The sequence below is a fragment of the Fringilla coelebs genome, assembly GCF_963513975.1.
Source record: "Fringilla coelebs genome assembly, chromosome: 3".
Taxonomy (NCBI): Eukaryota; Metazoa; Chordata; class Aves; order Passeriformes; family Fringillidae; genus Fringilla; species Fringilla coelebs.
This window is the reverse complement of record NC_140030.1, coordinates 69,668,733-69,690,451: the sequence shown is the minus strand read 5'-3', so window position 1 is coordinate 69,690,451 and position 21,719 is coordinate 69,668,733. Positions and strand designations below refer to the sequence as shown.

General features: G+C 35.7%; 1 protein-coding gene across 6 annotated transcripts in view; it reads left to right on the top strand.

Moving 5' to 3' along the window:
• The window catches only part of RYR2 (ryanodine receptor 2), a 377,699-nt gene that overhangs the window by 87,468 nt on the left and 268,512 nt on the right, over positions 1-21,719 (top strand). For all 6 annotated transcript variants that reach the window (XM_084203478.1, XM_084203479.1, XM_084203477.1 and 3 more), the window contains one exon: positions 9,485-9,604. In XM_084203478.1, coding sequence (XP_084059604.1) covers positions 9,485-9,604 — 120 coding nt within the window. The remainder of the gene's footprint in view (positions 1-9,484; positions 9,605-21,719) is intronic.

Below are 21,719 nucleotides of genomic sequence, written 5' to 3'. Positions count from 1 at the left end.
GGCAACAAACAAATTATTATTAGACATTGACAGCTGAACTTGGCATTTTTTTAAGACTGTAGGACCACAGAAGGTGAGAAATAATAAAATGAACCATCTAATTTGGGAATGTGATCATTAGCAGACAGTAGAAGTCAATCAAGAACATGCTAGCACATGCACATGAATGCTGAAACCAAATTTGACTGTATTTCATGATGACTCAGTGGAACAAAGAGCTGGAGGAAGAAGCATTTGGATTATGTGTATATAGAACATCTGCTTTCAGTGTTGTGTGCACGTTGCTATCACTAGTAAGTAGTTTGCTTGAGGAGGTGTCTGGCTAGCGTGTGCAGCTGAAGGTTACAGTCACCTACACCACCACAGCAGTGCCCAGCCACACCAAAGCCAGTGCTGTGCTTGTTTCTCCATGGAGCACTTCTCAGAGCACACAAGGTGCATTGTTACCTGGTTGTTTTGGGGCTGTTCATTCTGTTTGTTCATTGCCCTCTGATCATGCCTTCATTTCCCTTGGGTAGCTGTGGAATGCACAGACTGGGATGGGCACTGTGTCTGAGACACTCTGCAGTGTTTAAGCACAGCTCCCAGATAAACTCTGCTTTGCCATATAGCATCACGTTATCCATGTGGTGTAACAAGTTTTTTCCCCTTGTATTTAGTATTTGCTTTCTGACAAGCTCTTTGTGTCATTGTTCTTTAGTGAAGGTCTTTTCTGACAAGTGCAGAATATCAATCTGTGTGACTCAACATGGGCTATTTTCTTCAGGTTTGGTTTTCCTTTTTTTTTTTTTTTTTTTTTTTCTCCCACATGTCTTTAGTACTGCAGATTGCTATGACAGTGCTGTAATGTTGTAAATTGTTTCGATGACTAAGTTAGAACTTCTTGGGGAAGGAGGAGGAGGTAACATAGTTATTGTACTAGCAGCCGGCTTCATAGTCCTGTATTGAGACATATCAGCTAATCTGGTCCTTTGGAATTCCATCTGTTCTGCCTGGGGTTTTCTTTCTCAAAGGAGGATTCCATTGGAATAAGGTTGAATTCTTAGGAAATTACTCCTCCTACAGGATAAAACTAAAACATGTACAATTAAACGTGTTCAGACCACTTAGAATTGCCTGACCAGAAAAGTCATCTCTTCTTCTCATCCTAAGACAACTTCAGCTATGCATAAATCATCCTGAAAGAAGTTTTCTTGTGCAATTTTTGCAGTCTTATAATGATTAGGCTTCTAAACTGGTCTAGATTTTCTGAAAACTTTTCCCCAGCTGTCTAATGCTTATTTCTTTAATGCATTAAGAACCAGTGTAACCTGTCCCCTCTTCCATATTTTAGTGACAAAAATACCGGTGTTGCCAATTTTCCCACCACCTTAGCAGACTGCATCCCAGCAGTATTCCTGAATCTTTCATTTTTTTTCCTGGAGGTATCATTAGTCTTTTTGCTCTCTGTCCTTCCCTTGTGCAAAATGAAGAGTCAAAATGGCTGAACTGCACTATTGCAGTGGTGATCTGCAACCAAGGACATAGTGTAGCTGTGCTTCAAGCTCAGATAGAGTGATCAGAACTTTGTGGCATTTTCTTACTTCTGTCACAGTCTTTGTGTTCAGATGTCAGAAGCTCTGGGGCAACCAGTAGTAGTGGGACTTCTGTCAAGACTCAAGGCACATTGTGTATATTACACAGATGCCTATCATAAAAAAAGTCACATCTGGTTATCTGGTTTTTTTTGTTTGGTTGGTTGGTTTTTTTTTTTTTTTTTTGCTGGTCAGATGTCTAGGATCATCTTAGGGGATTGATTTGTGGACCCTATTGTCCTGTTAGCGTATAGCATATGGTTGCCTGCAATTATGAGTCTTGTGCTTGATGACCCATAGGTCTTTAAAACCTTTTTTTCTACTCTGTAATCTAGTGTTTATCCCAACAAGACAAAGGGAAGTTGAAGTGAAGTTGGTAAGTCAAGAAGTATTCTACAGTTTCCCTAGGCAGAAAGCAATTTGTACTGGCTAAACTTCTATTTGTAAATCTACAAAATAGATTAAAGTATGTGTGGCACCTATTCCCATTGCACCGTTCAGTTGCACAGCTGAACAGTAAATTGGATGCAGTGAAGCAGAACTCTGCCTCTGTGACCTATAAAAATTGAGATATTAAATTAAAGTATGTCCTGAGATTCTGATTTATAGCATATGGAAGTTGAGGAAACCTTCCACTAACTACAGTATTTGTCTTATAAAACAACAGTAGGAATTTGAATGTACAAGCATAACTTACAAAGTTTAATGTTTGAATGTTGAGTTTTGTGAATGTGACATTCTCTGTTCCTACACCATTTCTGAATTGATATATGGTCAGGACACAGAAACACAGAGTCAGCATTATATCTCTGAGAGGTAATTATCTATAATCAGATGTGAAGAGCGCAGCAAATTATTTAGATTAATAATAACTCGTGTTATTTGTTGCATTCTCTGCAAAGAAGTAAAATATAAAGTATAAAATCTAAAATCAAGGAAAATACTTGGAAAAGGTTGCCTGTTTTTGTCATGAAATGGAAGGGAAATACAGACGTCATGGTCATGATGTGAGGAGTTTAAGCACCTCAGGTTGGAGCACATGCAGTGTTTTTAAATAAATCTATTACTTGTGGTATATTGCTACTTTGTCTTCACCTTTTTCTGCAGAGGATTGTAGCAAGACTAGAAGCTGTGTTTTTCTTGCATGGATAAAGTAAATAACTTGGAGGTAGTAATGGGATAGTTTGTAAAACAGGAGAATGATATACTGTAGGAAAATGTATTTTGCATTCTCATAGAATGGAGGAAAAAAAAGAAATTTTCAATCTTTTTTATCTTTTGATTCCCCACTAAACCATTACCAGATATGAATGGATTCAAAAATTATAGAAGTATGTGAAATGATTAAAAGTTTAAAGGACTACAATGTGCAGAATAAAAATAATATCAAACATTATGAATATTTTAATGACCCCCAACCAAACAAACCAACAAGTATCAGGTTTCCAGGAAAATGGCACAGCAAGTAGTCCACCCTGTAAATCCCAGACACATCCATGTTGAAGAGGTACTAACAGCTATTGCACTGTAGGTGTGCCCACCTGTGGGAATGGCCGGACACTTGCAGTTCTTTAATAGAATTAACACTGAGAAGGTTAAGGATTAGTCCCAACTGACTTTACATGGGAGGTGATAATTTTCAGGGTTTAACAGGACACAGTAACACTATTAAAAATAAATATATGCATGCATATATGTGTGAACAATATGATGAAAACATATCTACATATAGATACATATGTATACATATGTATGTATGTGTCTTTGCCTAGTTGTAACTTTAAATTGGTGGTTTTGGAAAAATACACACAGTCAAAACATTCATATTGGAATGTAGTGTGCTCAGATCTTTACATGAGAAATCAACTTTTCTTCTTGACTGAGTAGTATATATTTCATGTTATCTTAGGAGATTTGAGTGTATTTCATAGAGAATTCAAATAATTTCTGCAAATGAAAGTAAGTGCTATTAAGGAGTTTGAGAACTTGCTGTTTTAATGTTATACCTTGACAGCAAGCCCATGCTCTTCCCTCATTGATCTGGTCTTCCAGCATGCAGTTCTAAGGATGCATTTTGACAATTTGTGGCTATTACTGGCAATATTTTGGTTTTAGGTGTAATTTTTAGCTGTAGAAAATGCTGTGCTTCTGTTAAAAGTGAGCACTGGTTTTTTTGGTCACTGGGTCCTCTACTAAATCATTCAGTTATTTATTTAGTTTCTGTGAGTATAAAGATTTCATGGCAAGAATTACATAGCCTGTACTGAATAGATATTATTAAAAATCTGCTGTGTTCTGCTTTTTAGTCAATAACTGTTCTTGCTTTTCAAATTTGGATGTTTTAAAAATAAGTAGGGCTTTGTGACATAGATAACGTATACCTGAAATTTCAGAATGATTCTTGGAAAATTAGAAATAATATTGTAGTGTGCTTATCAAAAGCTTATGCTGTTTGAGTGAGAGCAGATATCAGACATGACACAAAGCAGAATATCTTCATGCTGGAAGATATGGTATCTTTAAAACTGGGAACTGGTGTACTGGCTGAAACACAAGGATTTATAAGGATTAATGGGTTACTCCAAGATGGTTCTTGCTCATCATCTTAAAGCACTGTATATGTCTGGTTATGGAAGCTTTAGCTGCAGAGTGCCTTCCACAAGCTCATTTCATAGAGTCATTGAAGGTCAAGGGGTTGGAAGGGACCTTAGCGATAGTTCCAACCCCTTACCTTGGGCAGGGACATTTTCCAATAGACCAGGATGCTCAAGGCCTTATCCAGCCTTTAAACACGACCAGGATTGGAGCGTGTTACAGTGTCTCATCACCCTGACAGTAAAACATTTGTTCCTACTGTCTAACCTAAATTTCCCCTCTTTCAGTTTGTACCCTTTACTCTTTGTCCCATCACTGCAGTTCCTGATGAAGAGTCCTCCTCTGGCTTCCCTGGCCAGAGATGTTGGAAGGTTGCCATGAGGTCTCCACACAGCCTCTCTTCTTCAGGCTGAACAGGCTCAACTTTCCAGTCCTGCCTTCATAGAGATGGTGCTTCAGTCCTCAAACCTGGGGAGGAGAATAGTTTTTTGGCTCAGGGTGTCAGGCAGCTGGGCAGTGTGGGTGTCGGTTCTGTCTTCCTGTAGGCATGCTCTGGTATTGTAGCCAGGTCGTATCCTCTTTGCTCCTCACATCCACGTCTTTGGCATGGAGATTACTGCTCTTCTGAATTCCTCACTGTCATGAAGCACCTCAGATTGTGAACTGAAGGCTGAATGAGAATGGGTAGAAGACTCATTCATTAAAGTGTCTAAACTAAATGGACAGCTTCCCAAGTTAGATTCACTCTTAGATGCAATAGATGTAATACACCTGGGACTGTGCTCCATTGTTCTTACAGTGACTGACATTTCCTTGTACATTTGATAATTGTGTGCACAGAATTTGTGTGTTGTTTGGGACCCACTTTCTCTTGCTCTCTAAATACCTCTTTCAGTATCCACACCCTGGAAAAATAGAAGACAAAGCAGTGTCTTTGGATTTACTAGTGAAAGCTGCTATGATGACAGGGAATTGGGATGGAAATAGTAACATTTCAAATTTCCATGGAGGAAACAGGCAGATGTTTACCAAAGTGATGATTAATCAGCAAAACAAGAGTAGCAGAAATATCTGTCAGTGGAAAAGACTGCAGGGATTTTGGGTTTGTGCTATTGCCCTTTCTTCCAAGCTGTATTGGAGCTTTTTCAAGACTGTAAGAAACTTTGTATAATCTTTACCTGTTGTGGTTCTTTTGAATATAAACTTTAAGTTAAATACCATTGTTTGTTACTGCAGAATATAGATACTGTTTTTTATTTGAATTTTAATGAAATCGAGTATATACTAAACTCATTTATTTCAAAATTATTGAGACATGCTATTGTTTATTAAATCATGTTATCTTGATCTATTACAATGACCTCTAACTATGTTATGAAAGTCTAGGTTTTGTTTTTTTGGCTATGCACTTCATATCATCAGTGCAGCTATGTACAGACATGCACAGACTTCTACATGTCTTGAAACACTGTCCAAGAGTTTATATTCCATATGGATAAAAAGTTTGTACAAGTGATTACATTTTAGCATAAAACACCTGTGCTTGAAGTTGGTTTCTTGAACTCTCAGATCTTTGTCTGTTTAGCTTACTGCGATGTTAAATAACATTCTCAGATGTGTTTAAAAGGCACCAGCATTATGGTGAGGAATTTTGCATTGCCTCTTCTACCCTGAATATTCTGTCATGTATGAAGAGGGTTGATGTATTTGCTTAACTTTTGAAGGCTACAGTTACAGCCCTTTGAACTATAAATTATGTTGACCTGACAGGAAAAGTGATGATGATCTAATATCAGAAGATAATAGGAAGGAATGAACCAGTTTGAGACATGTCATAATTCAAGATGTAAAAGTATCTGAAAGATATTTTTCTTTAATAGACATTTAGTATGATGCATATTGCAGTGTTCTTTGTACAAGAACAAAGAGACCTTCAGTGAAGGTCTCTTCGGTGGCGTGACTTAAGATAACGAAATATTGCATTTTTAGCTCTCTTGATACTGAAACTGCTTGTCATTTGCTGATTTGAAAACAGGTTTAGAAAAACACTGCTGAGACCCACTTACCAGTCTGCTTTAAAGAAATGTAATGGAATAATGTATCTTAAAATAATTCTGCAACACAATCAAGTTCAATATCTATAGCAATCTTCTGAACACATAGTCAGTAAGTGTTGGAAGACTGAATCAAATGTGGAGCCTATATTAGACAATTCTATAATGATGGGCACAGAAATGCAAAGTAACTTAGAGCTCTGTGTGTGTGTGACACTCATTATCCATAATTACATTTCATGTGATCTGACAATGGCATCACATCTTTCTTAACCTTCTGTGCCATTTGTTTCAACATCACCTGGACTAGAACAGTAAGTTCCTCAACACTGGAACTCTGAGGCCTTAATTAAGAGAACATTTATTGTGAACATCTCCAGAGAAAACAAAGAAAGTACAGGAGAGTTGAAACTTGATTTGCTGTAATGAACATGTCCTACCAACCCAGAAACAAACTTTGGAAAATGGTATGGGAGAGTGATTGATTTTCATTAACTTGTAAGCATTTATTGATAAATATAAATAAAATAATAAATATTTATAAATATAAATAAATAATGTCTTTTTTTTTTTGTTTGCCAAGTATGTAACAAAATAATCTGTGTATCCCATGCACTATACAGAGAAAGAAGGGGAAAATGTTTGCAAAATGTATAGACTAAGTTTGTGTATCAAGAAATTTAGCATTTGCTGTATTCCTGTTCTTAATCCAGTAGCAGTGCCTGGTAATTGAGCTTAATTGGTTTACAGGGAAGGGTATGATACATTAGATCATTAACTAAAATTAAGTATGTCAGGGACTTGCCCCAAACCAACTTATATATTGCTGCTGTCAGCATGCAATAATTTTTGTAGATGGGGCATGTCGAGCACTTTTCAGATGTTCTCTAAAAACCTAGCTTACAAAGGTAGAACAAGGGGCAATAAAAAATAAAATCAGTGGTTCAAAGTAGCCTTATTATGTTGTTTCCTTCTGGCTGTGGAGGTATAATGTCAGAATCTTCTTTAGCGATGCTTTGTGGAGACAGCTCTAGGACAATGGTGACAGGGTTACTGAAGTTTTGATTCTGCTGGGGTGGTTACTTCAGGAAGAAGGGCTAGGAAGAGAAAGAAGAAGAAGAAGAGTGTATTTATATAGCTTCAATCTAACATCACTGTTTTTAACCTGAAAAGAAACTTTATTTGAATCAAATGTAGTTAAGATTAGGAAATAGCAATTTATTGCTTTAAAAAATAAACACAACCAACAACTTGCTCTCCCCCTCAAATGCTCTGGGTTTTAATAGATGATGCTACTTTTACAAAGAGTTCACAACAAAGCTGTTAGGTCTGTATGTGTGGTCTTTTTGATATTGGCCTTCAGGGATTTTTCTTTGTTAGCTGTGATTTTACGTTGTGAACTTCACCAGTAACGTAAGCGTGTATTACGTTTTTCGGATTTAATGCCTGACTGGAAGCCGTTATTACTTTTTCACCTCTACAATTGACTCTGGGTTGCAGCATGGGCACTTTTGCTGGTATAAAATGAAAATTGCTTTACCTACACTTACCTTTTACATATGGGGACAATTAAAAAAGGGCAACAGAAATTATTTTTTTAGAGTGTCCGATTAAACCCTATGTAAGCTCCTGTTTTTTTCAGATTGAGATACAATTTAATTTAGTCTAGTTAAATTATTTGAGCGAAGGAAATGGAACCAAATGAAAAGCTAGCTTAATTCAGGATGAGGGTTTATGGGTGGCTTCAAATTATTCAGTTCAATTTAAATTCAGGCGTTCATTTAATTTGATGAACTTTTCTGAATGTCCCTCTGTAGCAAACTGCCTGTAAGAACAACTCCTTTGGTAAACATTCCTGCTTTAATGTATGCATTTTTGAGGTCTCAGCCTGTTCTGCTTCCAGTTGCACGCTTCATCCTGTAGTTTTATTGTTCTATTTATTGAATTTTATTTACAGTGTTCAATATGGCCTCTTCATAGTCATTCATTTGAAATTTATTATTGGAAACTCAAATGAATTGGCAGAATGCATAGGGAGATGCTATTTTTTCTATTCTAAAACAGAAAATCTTTGATAGAAAATAGACTCTTGCAACAAAATTTTCTTTCTTATAATCTTTGCAGAAATACTGGAACCGTATTTCTACAGAGATTCTCTAGCTGCTGATTGTGTCACTTAGAAGAACTGTGATTTAAATAAGGGATAAGGGTCTGCCTTTGTTTTTTAGGGCTTGTTGATAAGATCTTTAACCATTACTACAGAGAATTAGCACAAAAAAATTTTAATTAATACATATTAAGGACTGAGGAGCACACTGTTTGCTTTGTTTCCTCCCAGACCCTCCTTTCTCTGAAATACTGAGCAGAGCTATGGGACAGCTGTCCCAATAACTCGTTTTCCCTTTTAATTCTGAGGATTTCCTGTCTGTCTATATGCTTGCACATTAGGAAAAGCACGGACCACTTAATTGGCAAGTTCATAAAGTCTATTAAACTCAGTATAAGATAGTAGGTAGTACTTTCTCTGATAAGCTTCAGCACTCTGCTTAGTCATTATACTTTTATTATCTTCTGTCACAAAGTCTTCCTTGCTCGCCAAAGTCTCAGCAAGTCACCACACCTCCTTCTGTTAGGAAACTGTGGGTCGTTCTCTCCACAGCTCTTACAAGGAGCAGCAGTGAGTAGGCACTAGATTTTTGGAAGAAAAATCCTTTATTTGCTCAAGATTATACTTGTCAATTTATTGCAGAAACACTAATTTATGAACTATATATACAAATAGACTCTGAAGATAGGAAAAATCTTTTTTTTTTTTTGTTTACTTATTTCTTTACAACCTTCTAAGCAACTTGCACTAACTATAATATGTGCAGTATATACACAAGTTAATTCACATGTATATGGCACCCATCAATTAATTGATTTGAAGTTTTTCTGCTTCTTTGCATTGTCTGACTGACCTATGAAAGAAATACTATTTCTAATTCCTATGTACTTTGTGTGTAGTTAAAATAAATCTTCTACTCTGACTTTTATTACCAGGTCAGGCAAACGGAAAAAGCACATATGCAGTTATCATAATTATTTTAATTGATTTGCTCACATTTACAATTCAAAATAAAAAAAAATATGCTGGGGTTTGATTCTGCTTGTGTTAAGGGAAAATAGATTGTGCATTTAACAATGATTTTCTAAAAGTTTCCATAGGTCTTGTTGGTTCAGAAATGTAACCCTAGTTCTCTCTTTTTTTTCTTTTGGTAGGATGATGAAGTGGTTCTGCAGTGCACTGCAACCGTTCACAAGGAGCAACAGAAATTGTGTCTTGCTGCAGAAGGATTTGGCAACAGGCTTTGCTTTTTGGAATCCACATCTAATTCTAAGGTACCACTGAGTGTTTTAATTGTCATTTCATGTCACGAAGTAAAGGTAGTTGTAACATTGTTTGCTTTGATATAATGTACACGAATCTGTCAAGGAGAAGGGACAAATCAAGTCTGTCAATAATAAAAGGAATATTTAATGCCCATTCAAAGATCAATACTTCCTTTGTCCTTTGGCTGGACTCTAGTGTGGTGTTTTCTGTTTTGAGTGTACTTTAAAACTAGTTAGCTGCAGAAGGCCACCCCAAGTAATATGCTTGTTATTTTGCTTGTCTGAACTCAGTTGCAGTAAGCCACAGAGCAACTTTTGTGTACTGCAAATTGAAAGACAAGTTGATTGCTCTGATTCTAACTTTACAGAAAAAAAAGCAATTATTGTATTTGTGATAAGTTTTTATTCTGTGTCATTTATGTTGAAATGATTATTACTTTGAGACCTGATTCCCTATCTGAGCATAGTGCAACTATCAAAATTACTTCATCTAACACATTTTATCTAAGCCTCCTCTAACTCTGGTATATATGCAGTAGATAGTTTCAAAAAATAACTATGCTGTTTATAGCAAAGAAGGGATTTTGTTTCACAATCACATATGCTCAAATAAATGTTATGAAGACAAAAATGGGCATCCTGAGGACAGAACTGGTTTTGTGGACAAAGAAATGGATATACTTGGACATTTTTTTCATGGAAAGGGAAGAACATTTTTTAACATATTTGTTTTTTCTTTAGTTAAAATATAAATATTCAACAAGAAAATATAATAAAGGTAAAGCATCTGGAAAGACATCTAGAAAGATTTAGAACAAAAAATGATGGTTATCTGGCTGGCTTTCATAACATCACTTTGATTTTCTCTGATATTTCACAGAGTAATGCTTCATTTTCTGTCTCCTCATTTTGAATGCATTATTCATAATAATAAATTTTTCACTAGGATATTAATGATTCATTATAATAGCTGTGATCTTGATGAAGTAATTGATGCTGCTCTGTTTTAAATGAATCTTTTTAACAATAAAAATGTGCTAGGATAGAAGTGGTTGTAGTTCTAGTTGCCTGTGAGGCCTGAAAGATTTATTTAATGAATTTCATATAATTCAGTAGGTTTGGATATTAGATCTACAGTCTCTCTCTTCTCATATAAAACTGCTGAATATTCCTGTCTTTAAGGAATACAGTGTCGATTTCATATCAGTTTTGTATGCTTGTTTGCTGATGCTTTTTCTCCTTGTTTTATGAAACAATCTGTATTCTGCTCATTTTTCATGAGCTTGGGGCTAAAAAAACAAACAAAAGAAAGGCCATGCAGCTCATCTGTGTTTTAATTTTTGAGGGCTGACAGTTGCTAGGATGAACTCATCTGAAGTCATTCGTAGATATAAATACTGAGGGAGCTATAAAATTATCAAATCCTTAAAACAAAGTTGACTATAAATAAGAGTAAATAATTTTTTTTTTTATCCCTCATGTTTGTATCCATAGCATGTTACTATTGCATTATATAAGGGAGAACGTAGGAAATATTCAAAGAGGTGTGATATTTTAAAAATAGTTCCAACTGTTCTTGAGCCTGTTACAATGTATGTCTTAGAGGCTGTTTTCCAGGTAGGGTGGGATTGTGATGCTTTTTAATGCAAATAGTAGTGGGGCATCTGATTTACAGGCAGGGATCAAGGATGGGATGCAAACCCAAGCACCAGTAATAGGCCAAACATGAATAATAGACTTCAGCTATCATCCTGCATTTGCATTTTTGAGAATGCTTGTTGCTGTGCTGTGCTTTTCTCCAGTGTCTTTCAGGATGTGGATCCTCACGGTGTGGCTGACATTTTATTAGCGCAACTTCTTTGTGTGCACTTTTCTGCCCCTGGATCACTAAATAATTCAGACTACTTAAGTAATGGTCAAATTGAAGATATATCTTGATAGAATAATTTGCTAACAGCTGACTAATAATACTTCTCTCTGTACAGCAATAACACGGGGAGATAAGGCAGAAGATGTACAGGCAAAGTAAAACAAGGAGTTCACTCACCTGTTCCCATGAGCAGCCAGGTGTTTAACCCAAGGAAATCAAGGCTTTATCATGAAGCATGGTGGCTGGTAAAAACCAGTGCTGTCATTCTGATCATCCCCTGCTTCCTTTTTCATCTCTCCTCCTGAGCATGAGGGCATATAGTCTGGAATATCCCTTGGATTTGTTGGAGTCTGCTGTCCTGGCAATGTCCCCTCACAACTCCTTGTCACCTCAGCCTGCTCGCCGGTGGAGGGGGTTGAGGACCAGAAAAGGTCTTGACATTGAGCAATTTGCAGCTTTGCACTAATTGACCCCATATATTGATGAGCAGGATAACAGATAAAAAAGACATCAAGTCTAAATTATGTGTAATTTTACTAATGGGAGACAGTCCTGAATATAAAACATACAGGCTTGCCCGAGATAAACTCATGACTACCTCATCTCTACAGGTGTAGTAGCTCAAGAAAAAATATTTCTATTTCAATTTCTACCAATTTCAAAGCAAATCTGTCTCAAAAGAGATCTTCTAGGAATAGCTTGGAAGTGTCAAGTGTATAGCAATATTAGATATATAAACCATATAAAATTTTTAATATTGAAAAAGTGGGAGCAGCAAGAATAACAAAACCCAAAGAAGGCATGCTGAAGACAAAATTTAAAATACTTACCTTCCTTATCTCATATGATTATTTCTTCAGCAAGTTTTGTCGTATATGTAGCATGAATTTTTATTTCATAAAGAAGAAGAAAATAAGGGATGGCTGTCAGAAAAAAAGTGCAAAAGTCTCATTGTCATGGATAAGCCCCAGACAGCAGCCAAGCCCCACACAGAGTGCTCGCTCACTCCCCCAGTGGGATCAGGGGTGGGACAAGGGAGAGAATCAGAAGTGTAAAACTGAGAAAGCAGAAAAGGCCTTGGCTCTGTGCAAGCCCTGCTCAGCAATAACAGAAACACGTCTATATTATCACCCCTGTGTTCAGCACAAATCCAAAACACAGCCCTGTACCAACCGCTGGGCAGAAAAGTAACTCGACTCCAGCCAAAACCAGCAGACCTGTAAACTTCCTTTTCTCAATTGTTTATAGGTAATTTTGTTTCATCATTATTTGCTGTACTTTTAAATTAATGCCTTTTATTAAAATATAAATTAAAATATCTCAAGATCAGTGAGATCTGTTTCTTTACATTAAATGTTAGTTGTTGCTTTCTTTATATAAACATATTGGTAATATGAGGAAGTGTATTCATTAAAACATTATGTCATCTTGCTAGGGAAGTAATTTTTCTTTGGACTTAAAAAATGCATGGATTGCTGAAAAGAAAACAAGGTGGAGCTGTGTTTTAAAGCTTCTGAAAACTATTCCTGTCCATAGTGGAGAATGAAAAATACTCAGCTCTGGGTCAGTCACAAAGGTGGTGTTGATCCCTTGTGAATCAGTGCACAGCAGAACACGCAAAGCTAAGTCATGCTTTTCTAAATGGCATAAGGGTTTGGGTTTTTTTCCTGTTTTTATCACAGGTGGTAAACTCATATTAATTTCATTGTGCCCTGAGGTATGGACCTACTTTACATCATTAAAAAGTACTGATAAAAACTGTGTGGGGCTTTTTCCCCTCTTGAAGTCTCTATAATTTTGACTTGAGAGAGGGGAGGATAACATAGTGAGGGTTTTTGAAGGTCTAAAAAGGCCACCCAAGGTTTTTTTGGTGTTTTTTTTTCTTCATTTAACTTTCTGAAGAAGGCAAGAAGGCAGTGCAGTGTGTGATCCTATGGTTTGATCTTTTTACATATAGTAAGTTACAGTGCTGAGAGCAGAGTCCAGAAACTGATAATAATTCTATTTGTAAAGTTAAGGAGGTATTTCAAATGGAAGTAAGACTTTGATAAGTTATTTTCCATCTGCTTTTGAAGAGTCTCTTCTGTGTCAGAGCAGAAAGGTTCTTAAGATTTGGTGTAGGCCAGTAGGTTGGGAATTCTGACTCCGTTATCCAGAGTATGTCAGTGATGCTCTGTTGTTTGCTGGCCCCTGGATGCTACTGTTGTGTCAGCGAGTAGAAAATAAAGCCTGATGGTAAGACTGACATACTGCTTCTTGTGCTGACAAATAGAAATAATTTGATTTTTATCTTTGCCCTTTTTTTGGTCAGATGAATTGGCTGGAGCTGGACAGGTGGCTATGCTTAAAGGGAAGAGGAGAATGGTAGGGGGAGAGGACTGAGGAAGGTTATAACTGGCACAGGCAAGGCTACATGGAAATATGATTCTTTAAGTATTTATGCCAGCTGTTTCCATGCCAGCAGTCAAATTATGTATGGCTGTGTCTGGAGAAAGGTGTCATCCTGAATGGTGGGACATTGGCCTGAACTCCTGTACCCTGATTGCCTCTGGGAGAAAAACTCTTTTCTCTGTTTGTCTTCTAGAGAGAAAGATCTGAAGGCAAGGTTGCCTTCTTTTTTTATCTTTTACAGCAAACATATTCTCAGTGGCCAAGACAAATAATCTCTCTCCTGAGAGACTGAGTCTGAAACTCTCTCTGACAGCTGAGAAACATATCTGCATCGTGCACAGTTTTTGATTGTGTAAATCCAAATAGATAAAAAAGCATATGGTGTCTATCAACATGTGGATGCAAGCAGATACTTTTTGAGCAGTTAAAAAATTGGTTAATTCTCAGAAATTAGATCAGTGTTGTTTGCTCGTGCTTACATTGGGTCATTCTTTGAATATGTCATTTAGTAAGGTGATTGGTTGGAATTTCTTTATATGTAATTGCTGTGGTTCATTTCTGTACATGAGCTTCCGCTTCATCCTTTTATAATAAATAAAAAATTTTGTCAGGGCTTTGTAGCTGCACCTCTAGGGCCATTTAAATTGCTTTTGTGTCATATTGCCAAAATGATTATTCCCATTTAATGATAAAGATGGCATTTAATCTTACGTAATTTTGTGTTCAGAGGACTCCATTTAGCCAACTTTGACTAAAACTGGTGATTTCAATAATTTAAATGAAGAGATTTTATGAATACTTACACATTACTTGGCCTACCTGACATGCATAAATTAGACATAGGTATATGACGTCATCATAGGTGTAGATCAGACAGGATTTTGTTCAGTGAGTCATTATTTCCCAGTAAAATGCTCTCTAGGAGTAATGTAAATAAAAACAGTGTGTTTTTATATAGTTTTATGCCACATAGGGTTTACAAATTTTTAAATATTATCACTATTATTTACGTATATCTAACTCAGTTTTTACTTCTTGTACATATTGTATAAATTTTGAGCCTAAATGGAGATTGGTAGTTATATTCATCAGACCTGATTGTGATCCTTGCAATTAGTCCCAGAAACCAACATAAATGTTTATTGAGATGGAAATGAAATAATTTAAAATGAATGTGAAACATTTGGACTGTGAAAAACACTGTCAGATCTCCATGGCTGTAAAGCAGCAATAGAAAAATGGCTTTTATATCAGCTGAAAATTGTGGGTATTGTTACTAGGCATAACAATACAGCTTAGAATGTTTGTACTGTCGCTTGTAGCTCAGGTAATTTTTTAAAAGGAAACAAAATGTGTGATATCAAGCAGGTCACCACAGACCTAGTGTAATAATCATAGATCCAATCTGTGAAACTTTAGTATTTTAATTTTTCATTATATCTTCTGTTGAAGCAGATATTTGAAGTTTTAAATTCACACTGGAATGGATTATTTCTGATATTAAAGAAATATTTTTTATCAAATCTAGTTTTATCTGAGATACACATTGAGTTTTAGCTTAATAAGGCATTATTTGCTATGAAATATGAAAAAGCTCCTCCTATTTTCAAACTGTGCATTCATGAATGGGAAGGAGTTTCTTTTTAAATGATGCTCACTTACTTAATATTTTTAAAAGATATTATTATAGGCCAGTTCTCTGGTTTTGGGGATAACCCTGAATGCTTAATACCCGTTATTTAGAACCCATAAAGTTTTATTATAAAACTTTAAATGTATTGTGTACTTGGGATTTTCTTGTCAAAATGTATTTTAGAAATAGGTAACACTGTAATCAATAAAGCACCTGGGAAAAAACCTCCAAAGGAAAGTTCTGAATTCCTGAATATGCTGATAGAGTTCATGACATGTAACCTGAACATGCAGTGACAAAGGCTGGAAGACAGAATCAAAGTAATATTGTAGGTCAGTTTAGCTGATGATAATACTCCAAGTGATGGCACTGGATGAAAGGATAGTATATGTGCTATCTATGCATGCATCATGTCTGCTCTCAACTAAACAATGCAAGAAAGATTTCAAAGTATCATTTTTAGAAATATTAGTGAGTTGTTTCACACTATTAATGACATACGCCATCCATTCAAGAAACTTAGCCCAAAGCTATAAAATTTATGAAATTTAATGAACAAAACATGAGTTGTAATTTCTCCAGACAAAATGTGGTTTGCAACTTTCATCGTTATCTAAATGTATGTTAAAAACAAACAAGCCCTAAATGTTTACAAACCCACATGTAGTGTGGCTGTTTTGGGTGTTTTTTCTTTGTTTGTGTAAGTTTTTTTTTTTAATTTATTTTTTTTTTTGTGTTTGTTTGTGTGGCTTTTTTTGTAGAACAGATGTAGGAATTCCACTTCTGGTCTGAAATAAGTGAAGAAAACCTGAAAAATCCAATTAAATCAGTTTTCCTTTATAACTATGTATCCCAGTAACTGTTTAGGCATCTTACTACTTAAAGATTAAGATGTAAAAAGAAGCAGATATTATGCTGAAAAATCTTGTCTGAGATATGGCTGTAACACAAACACTGTGATCGAGTGAAGTCAGGTATGTGGTGTACAGTCCTGTAATTGGTTTGGTAAGTTTCTAGAGGCTTCTAAAAGCCTGCCAGTTTGCTGTGATTTATTTTCTGACTCCTAACATTTTTAGCTCAGTTCCTAGTAAAAAGGAAAGTTGCTATCATTGCATGATTTGTTTATCTATTTTCATTTTGATCAGTCTGTTCAAAGCAGTGCCTTCATCCAAGTGCACAGTTGATGGGTTCTGATGGTTGGGTTTGTCTTTTTCCCCATTTAGTACATAAACCTTGTGACTCTTTAAGAATCTTGGGACTATATGTTAAGGACTACAAACAGATTACTTGTCTTCACCAAATGCAGTAACTGTAGTAAAATACAATAAGAAAGTCCTTGAAATATAAATAGGTGATATATAGAGGAAATCAAAAATATTTTGAGGTAGGAGTTCTTATTTGGGTACATTCATGTCTGATGCAGGTTAGAGTGCTGGCTTTTCAGTGCAAGCTCACCCCAGAAGCTTCAGGCTTGCTGCCTTACCCTGGGAAACTGAACATCACAAGGTTACACAGCTGGCATGTTCTGCCAAGTCCCCTGGAGCTCAGCATTTTAAATCTTTTCTCTGAAGGGTTAGAGTGAAATGTACTTCATTAGTACATGCAGAGTAGCTACAAAGCAGTCATTTGAGTTTTAATTAGACTGATATGTAGCTACACATCTGAAAACCTGAAAAAACATTAATAAATCTGTGTTTCAAGCTAAGAACACATGAAAGTATAAATACTTATTTTAAGCCTTTTAGATGAATGTTTGTCTAAAACAGCAGTTCCAAATTAGCTTTGTACCCCTTCTTTGCACTTCAAGTCATGGTATTACTACTTTGTACTCAGTATTTTTAAGAACTGTTAGGCTAAATCTGGTTCAGCAGACTCTTATGAATAATCTTAGCCCAATGGGCTCTCAGAAATTAGGGCAAAGAAATGTGGCCTATTAATGAGTGAATCTGTGTTTATTTGAGGTATCTAATACTGATCATATCTGAAACAAAATGGAAAAAAAGAGTATAAAATATTTTTTTGTTTATTCCTTAAGACTTTTTGAAACAGCCCTTTTGGGTTGTGATTTTCAAGATTTTAGACTTAACCTCCTGGTTACTTCCCCATTAAAAATGAGGAAGATTATTTGTGCTTTTGTAGCAACTGACAAATACTGTAATTTGCTAGCATAAAAATATTTTTAGCATTAAATGAAGAGTTTTAGTTTATAAATAGTCTGAATTGGATGAGGGAAATTGGGCAAGTGGAAGTAGTTTGGAGTTTCAAGATGTATGCTTTGTGTTGATATGTTTGAAACCCAAATGCAAGTTGTTTTAGTAACTTCCCTAGTGCTGACTCTTGGGTTACCATATACAAATACAAGATTAACTTTTTCTGGTTTTGCAAACAAAAGAACAGTTGCTTTATTTTGCATTAAAAAAACCACAGGCCAGATGGTAAAATAAGTTATTATGCTCTTAAAGTTTATGCATAAATGCTCAAGGTTACAGTTCAGGCTGCTTTTCCTGAGTGTTTAATTGTTTTTGAGCAATTGTTGAATGTCTGCTGTTTGTTTGAAGACCTGTAAATAATAGAGATGAACATGAATATGCTAATGGATATTATGGAGCTTTCACTCCTTCCAAGTTCTCTTTTTCTTCCCTACTGGATATAAAGAATGTATTTAGGAGTGGGAAGTTTTTTCCATCTTCCAGGTATTTGTACTCTTGTCTTGGCATATTTACAAAGACACCTAGCACAAAAATGTTGCCTTTTCATGAGCACTGACTTTTTACATGTGATTAAATTCAGGAAACCAATGTCACCAGGCTGATTTCAAGCACCTGATACAATTTTCCATTAATACTGCAAACTCTACTTCTATCCCATGTCTAAATGTCTTTTAATGATAACAGGGAGTTAAGAATTTCAGGTTTTCTTGGTGTTTCTCCTAGTATTGACCGATTATATTTGCACAGTACAAAGTTTACAGCTGGCAATAAGGCAATAATTGACAGAACTGAGGATCAAAATCAGAATCAAGAGTTGTTCAAATGGCTTTAGATAATTTAAGATGAATCAGTTTTAAAAGTTTAAGATGCTTTAAACAGCCAAGGTATGCATTGATCTTTAAAGGAAACAGCAGGGACAATCTATTTCTACATGAAGGAAAATTGCAAATCTTGGTGACATTTTGAGTACTGCGAGAGAAAAAGAAACAGGGCTAGCACAGGACTTGCATGAGAAGGTTGGACAGAGGTCCCAGAAAGCAAACAAATATTCTGCTCAGTGCAACATGAAATATGAACTGACTTTCCAAGAAACCATTTGCGTGCCCATTATTCAATAAATTAGAAACCCCATCAATACAGAATTTCTCTTTCTAGTGTATGTAAGTTGATTGAGTATTAGCAAATAAAAAGGCCCATAGAAATCAAGTCAAATTGCAATAAGGTCTTATTTTTAAATAAGAAACATGCCTAGTTTGATTAGCTGTTTTAAAAATAAAGCTTCATAAGCTTTGAGTGCTATATTTGATTTGGTCTGAAGTACACTAACAATAAATTAAGCCTCTTTGGGTTGATACATTTGAAAAATGCATCACAGTTTAATGACAATGTAAATCTTCATTACCTCAAATTGGCAAAAGAATTCCTTTTTGTTTTGCATGTTTCTGGCTAATTCATCACGGAGGTGATACATTTAACTCCAGCATAGACACGCACCTGAGTAAGGGAGTGAAATATCTTTGCCTGGTTAGTTGAAAGCTAAGGTATTGGCAAATTAAAATTAGAACTGTCTAGAAAATGATATGTGCTTGTGTGTAATAGGTGTCTGCAAAGTTCTGTAGTTATGTTTTATCTGATGTCAGAATGTGAAATTTTGAAAAAGAAGATCTTGACTGTGTGATAAAGGAGGAGACTCCAGGCTGGTCAATGATCTAAACGAGTGCCATACTCTCATGCAGGGGTGAGATCTGTGAGCTTGTTATACTCCCTCCTCATTATACTCCTCACTGAACATGTATTCAAGTGCAGCAGGAAAGAAAAGTCCACAGGTTGTTTAGGTCCTTGAGGCTGTCCTTACCATCTCTAAACTTTAAAGCCTCTGCTCTATTGCTTCTTGCATAATTCGCTTCCGAGGCAGGTAGGAAATGCATGTGGGTACTTCTGTCTAGACAGTACTTTGTGGAAGCTGTTTGTTCTGTGTGTTACTGAATGATAAGTAAAAAATTATTTAAAGCAGCAGTTGGTTTTATCTTAACAGCTTACTAGCAATATTTGGGCACCCTAGACCAAGAAAAAACAAGATTTGAATATTAAAGACAAATTACTCTTGCAATTATTCTTTTTGATTTTGTAGTTAATAGGGCTGTATACTAAAACAAGCGTTTGTTTTCACATCGTGCAGTGGATGTTCAGATGTAGGGCCATGCCCAGGCAAGCAGGGGCTTTATATACTTAGACATTGATAGATAAGCCACAGCTTCTAAATATACATGGTTAGGTTTTTTTTCTTTTTCCAAACAGATACTTATTCCTGAAAGCATTATTGCACTTTTTATCAGCAGTGGAACCTTGTCAGTATAAGTCCTTAATTCCCTGGAATTTTGTTGGCAGGGAGTCTTTGCTTTTAGGACTTGTCAAATCCTTCTGTCCCTGACCCAAATTATCGGCTAGAGTTTCTCTGGAACTATAAGAACTTCATTATTAAATATAGATTTTTTTGTTTTACTAAAAAAACTTTCAATATATGATTCTGATTGATTTGCTTTACACTTCAGAGGTGGATGTATATATCTTCTAAGGTAATGTATTTTTTTTGAAATATAATTTTAAACTGTCTTGCTCAGGAGAGAGCTGATGATGCATCTCCTTTCCTTCATTTAAGGGCAAGTCAGGGGTGAATCAGAGCATAAACTCCCAGCACCCCATTAAGCAATATTTGATTTTCTTAGGTACACATGTTGACCACTGATTTTGGCAACATACAATGGAAAATATAATAGTTAAAACTTACAACAAAATCCTTAAATGTTAAAATTTGATGTCTGTTATGTTTTTTAGTTGATAATTTATAAGATAAATAGGCAGATTTTACTTTTCTTAGACGTAGTTTTTCATGTTTACTGCAACGTAGATGAATTCCTCATACCAGTTGGTATTCTGGAAGGATTAGTGTTTATGTTTATTTGGATGTACTTTTAAATGTGAAAACTCTACTGTGAAGATTTCAGATATGGGATAAATTTAACAGTAAGAGAATCTCAGCAAATAATGGCCTGTTGGTTATCATGCAAGGGCAAGAACTTCCACTGACACAGGTCAGGCTGTGTCACTTATTAGAGGCACAAAACATGTGCATGTCTGCCCTATTTGTTTGATCCTGAAAGGTTACAGGGTTGTTGCTTAGAAATATGACTGTTGTAATGTGCATGGCTTATATTAAATCTGGTCAGGGATTAGGAAGATTTTCATTTTAACTATCTGGTATGTTTTTCAGAGAGAGACAAAATAGTACTTTATAAAGGTCATCTTTCTGATGCTGCAAGAATCCAAGGGTAGCTGCTTCCTTCCAGGTTCTAAAGCAACAGTACCCTCTCATGATAATAATCATCCTAGATTTTTCCATTACTCGTTGCAGAAGCTACAAATACCACATAATCTCTAAGAATAAAAGGGAACATTAAAGTTTTGAATTGTGCACGTAAGATTAGCATAATAAGATAGAATTTTCAGCATTAATATGAAGCTAAACAAACCATGTTTTTGTTTATTTGGATGTGTTCCTAGACCCTCTGTAGTGCTGTTGATCCTATGAGCTTTTCTTATTTTATTAATCAGCATGAAATTCTCCTAATTACCTTAAAAATTAACATTTTCACTGCGCTAGGGTGATACACTATTAATTAAGTTCATTTAATCTTCTGGCTACAGCAGCAAATGTTGTGATGGGAGTTGAGCTGATTGACCAAGTTTATCCATCAACGCTGCAGTGCTGTTGTATGGCTCCTTACCTAATATCACTTCTATCTGTAGCAAAGACTTTTAAATTTTCAAAAAGGAGATAAAAAGGAAGCAGCTCTCAGTAATGTAGATATTTGGGACTTGTGTCCTTAGGTTAGAAAGGAGACTAGAGGGAAGAGATGGAGGGTAAGAGGAAAAAGCCTCTTATCCATTTAAAGATGGAATGTATGCAGCCCTTAATCTATACAGAAAATAAATACCTTACCAGGAATTACAGCATCCAAG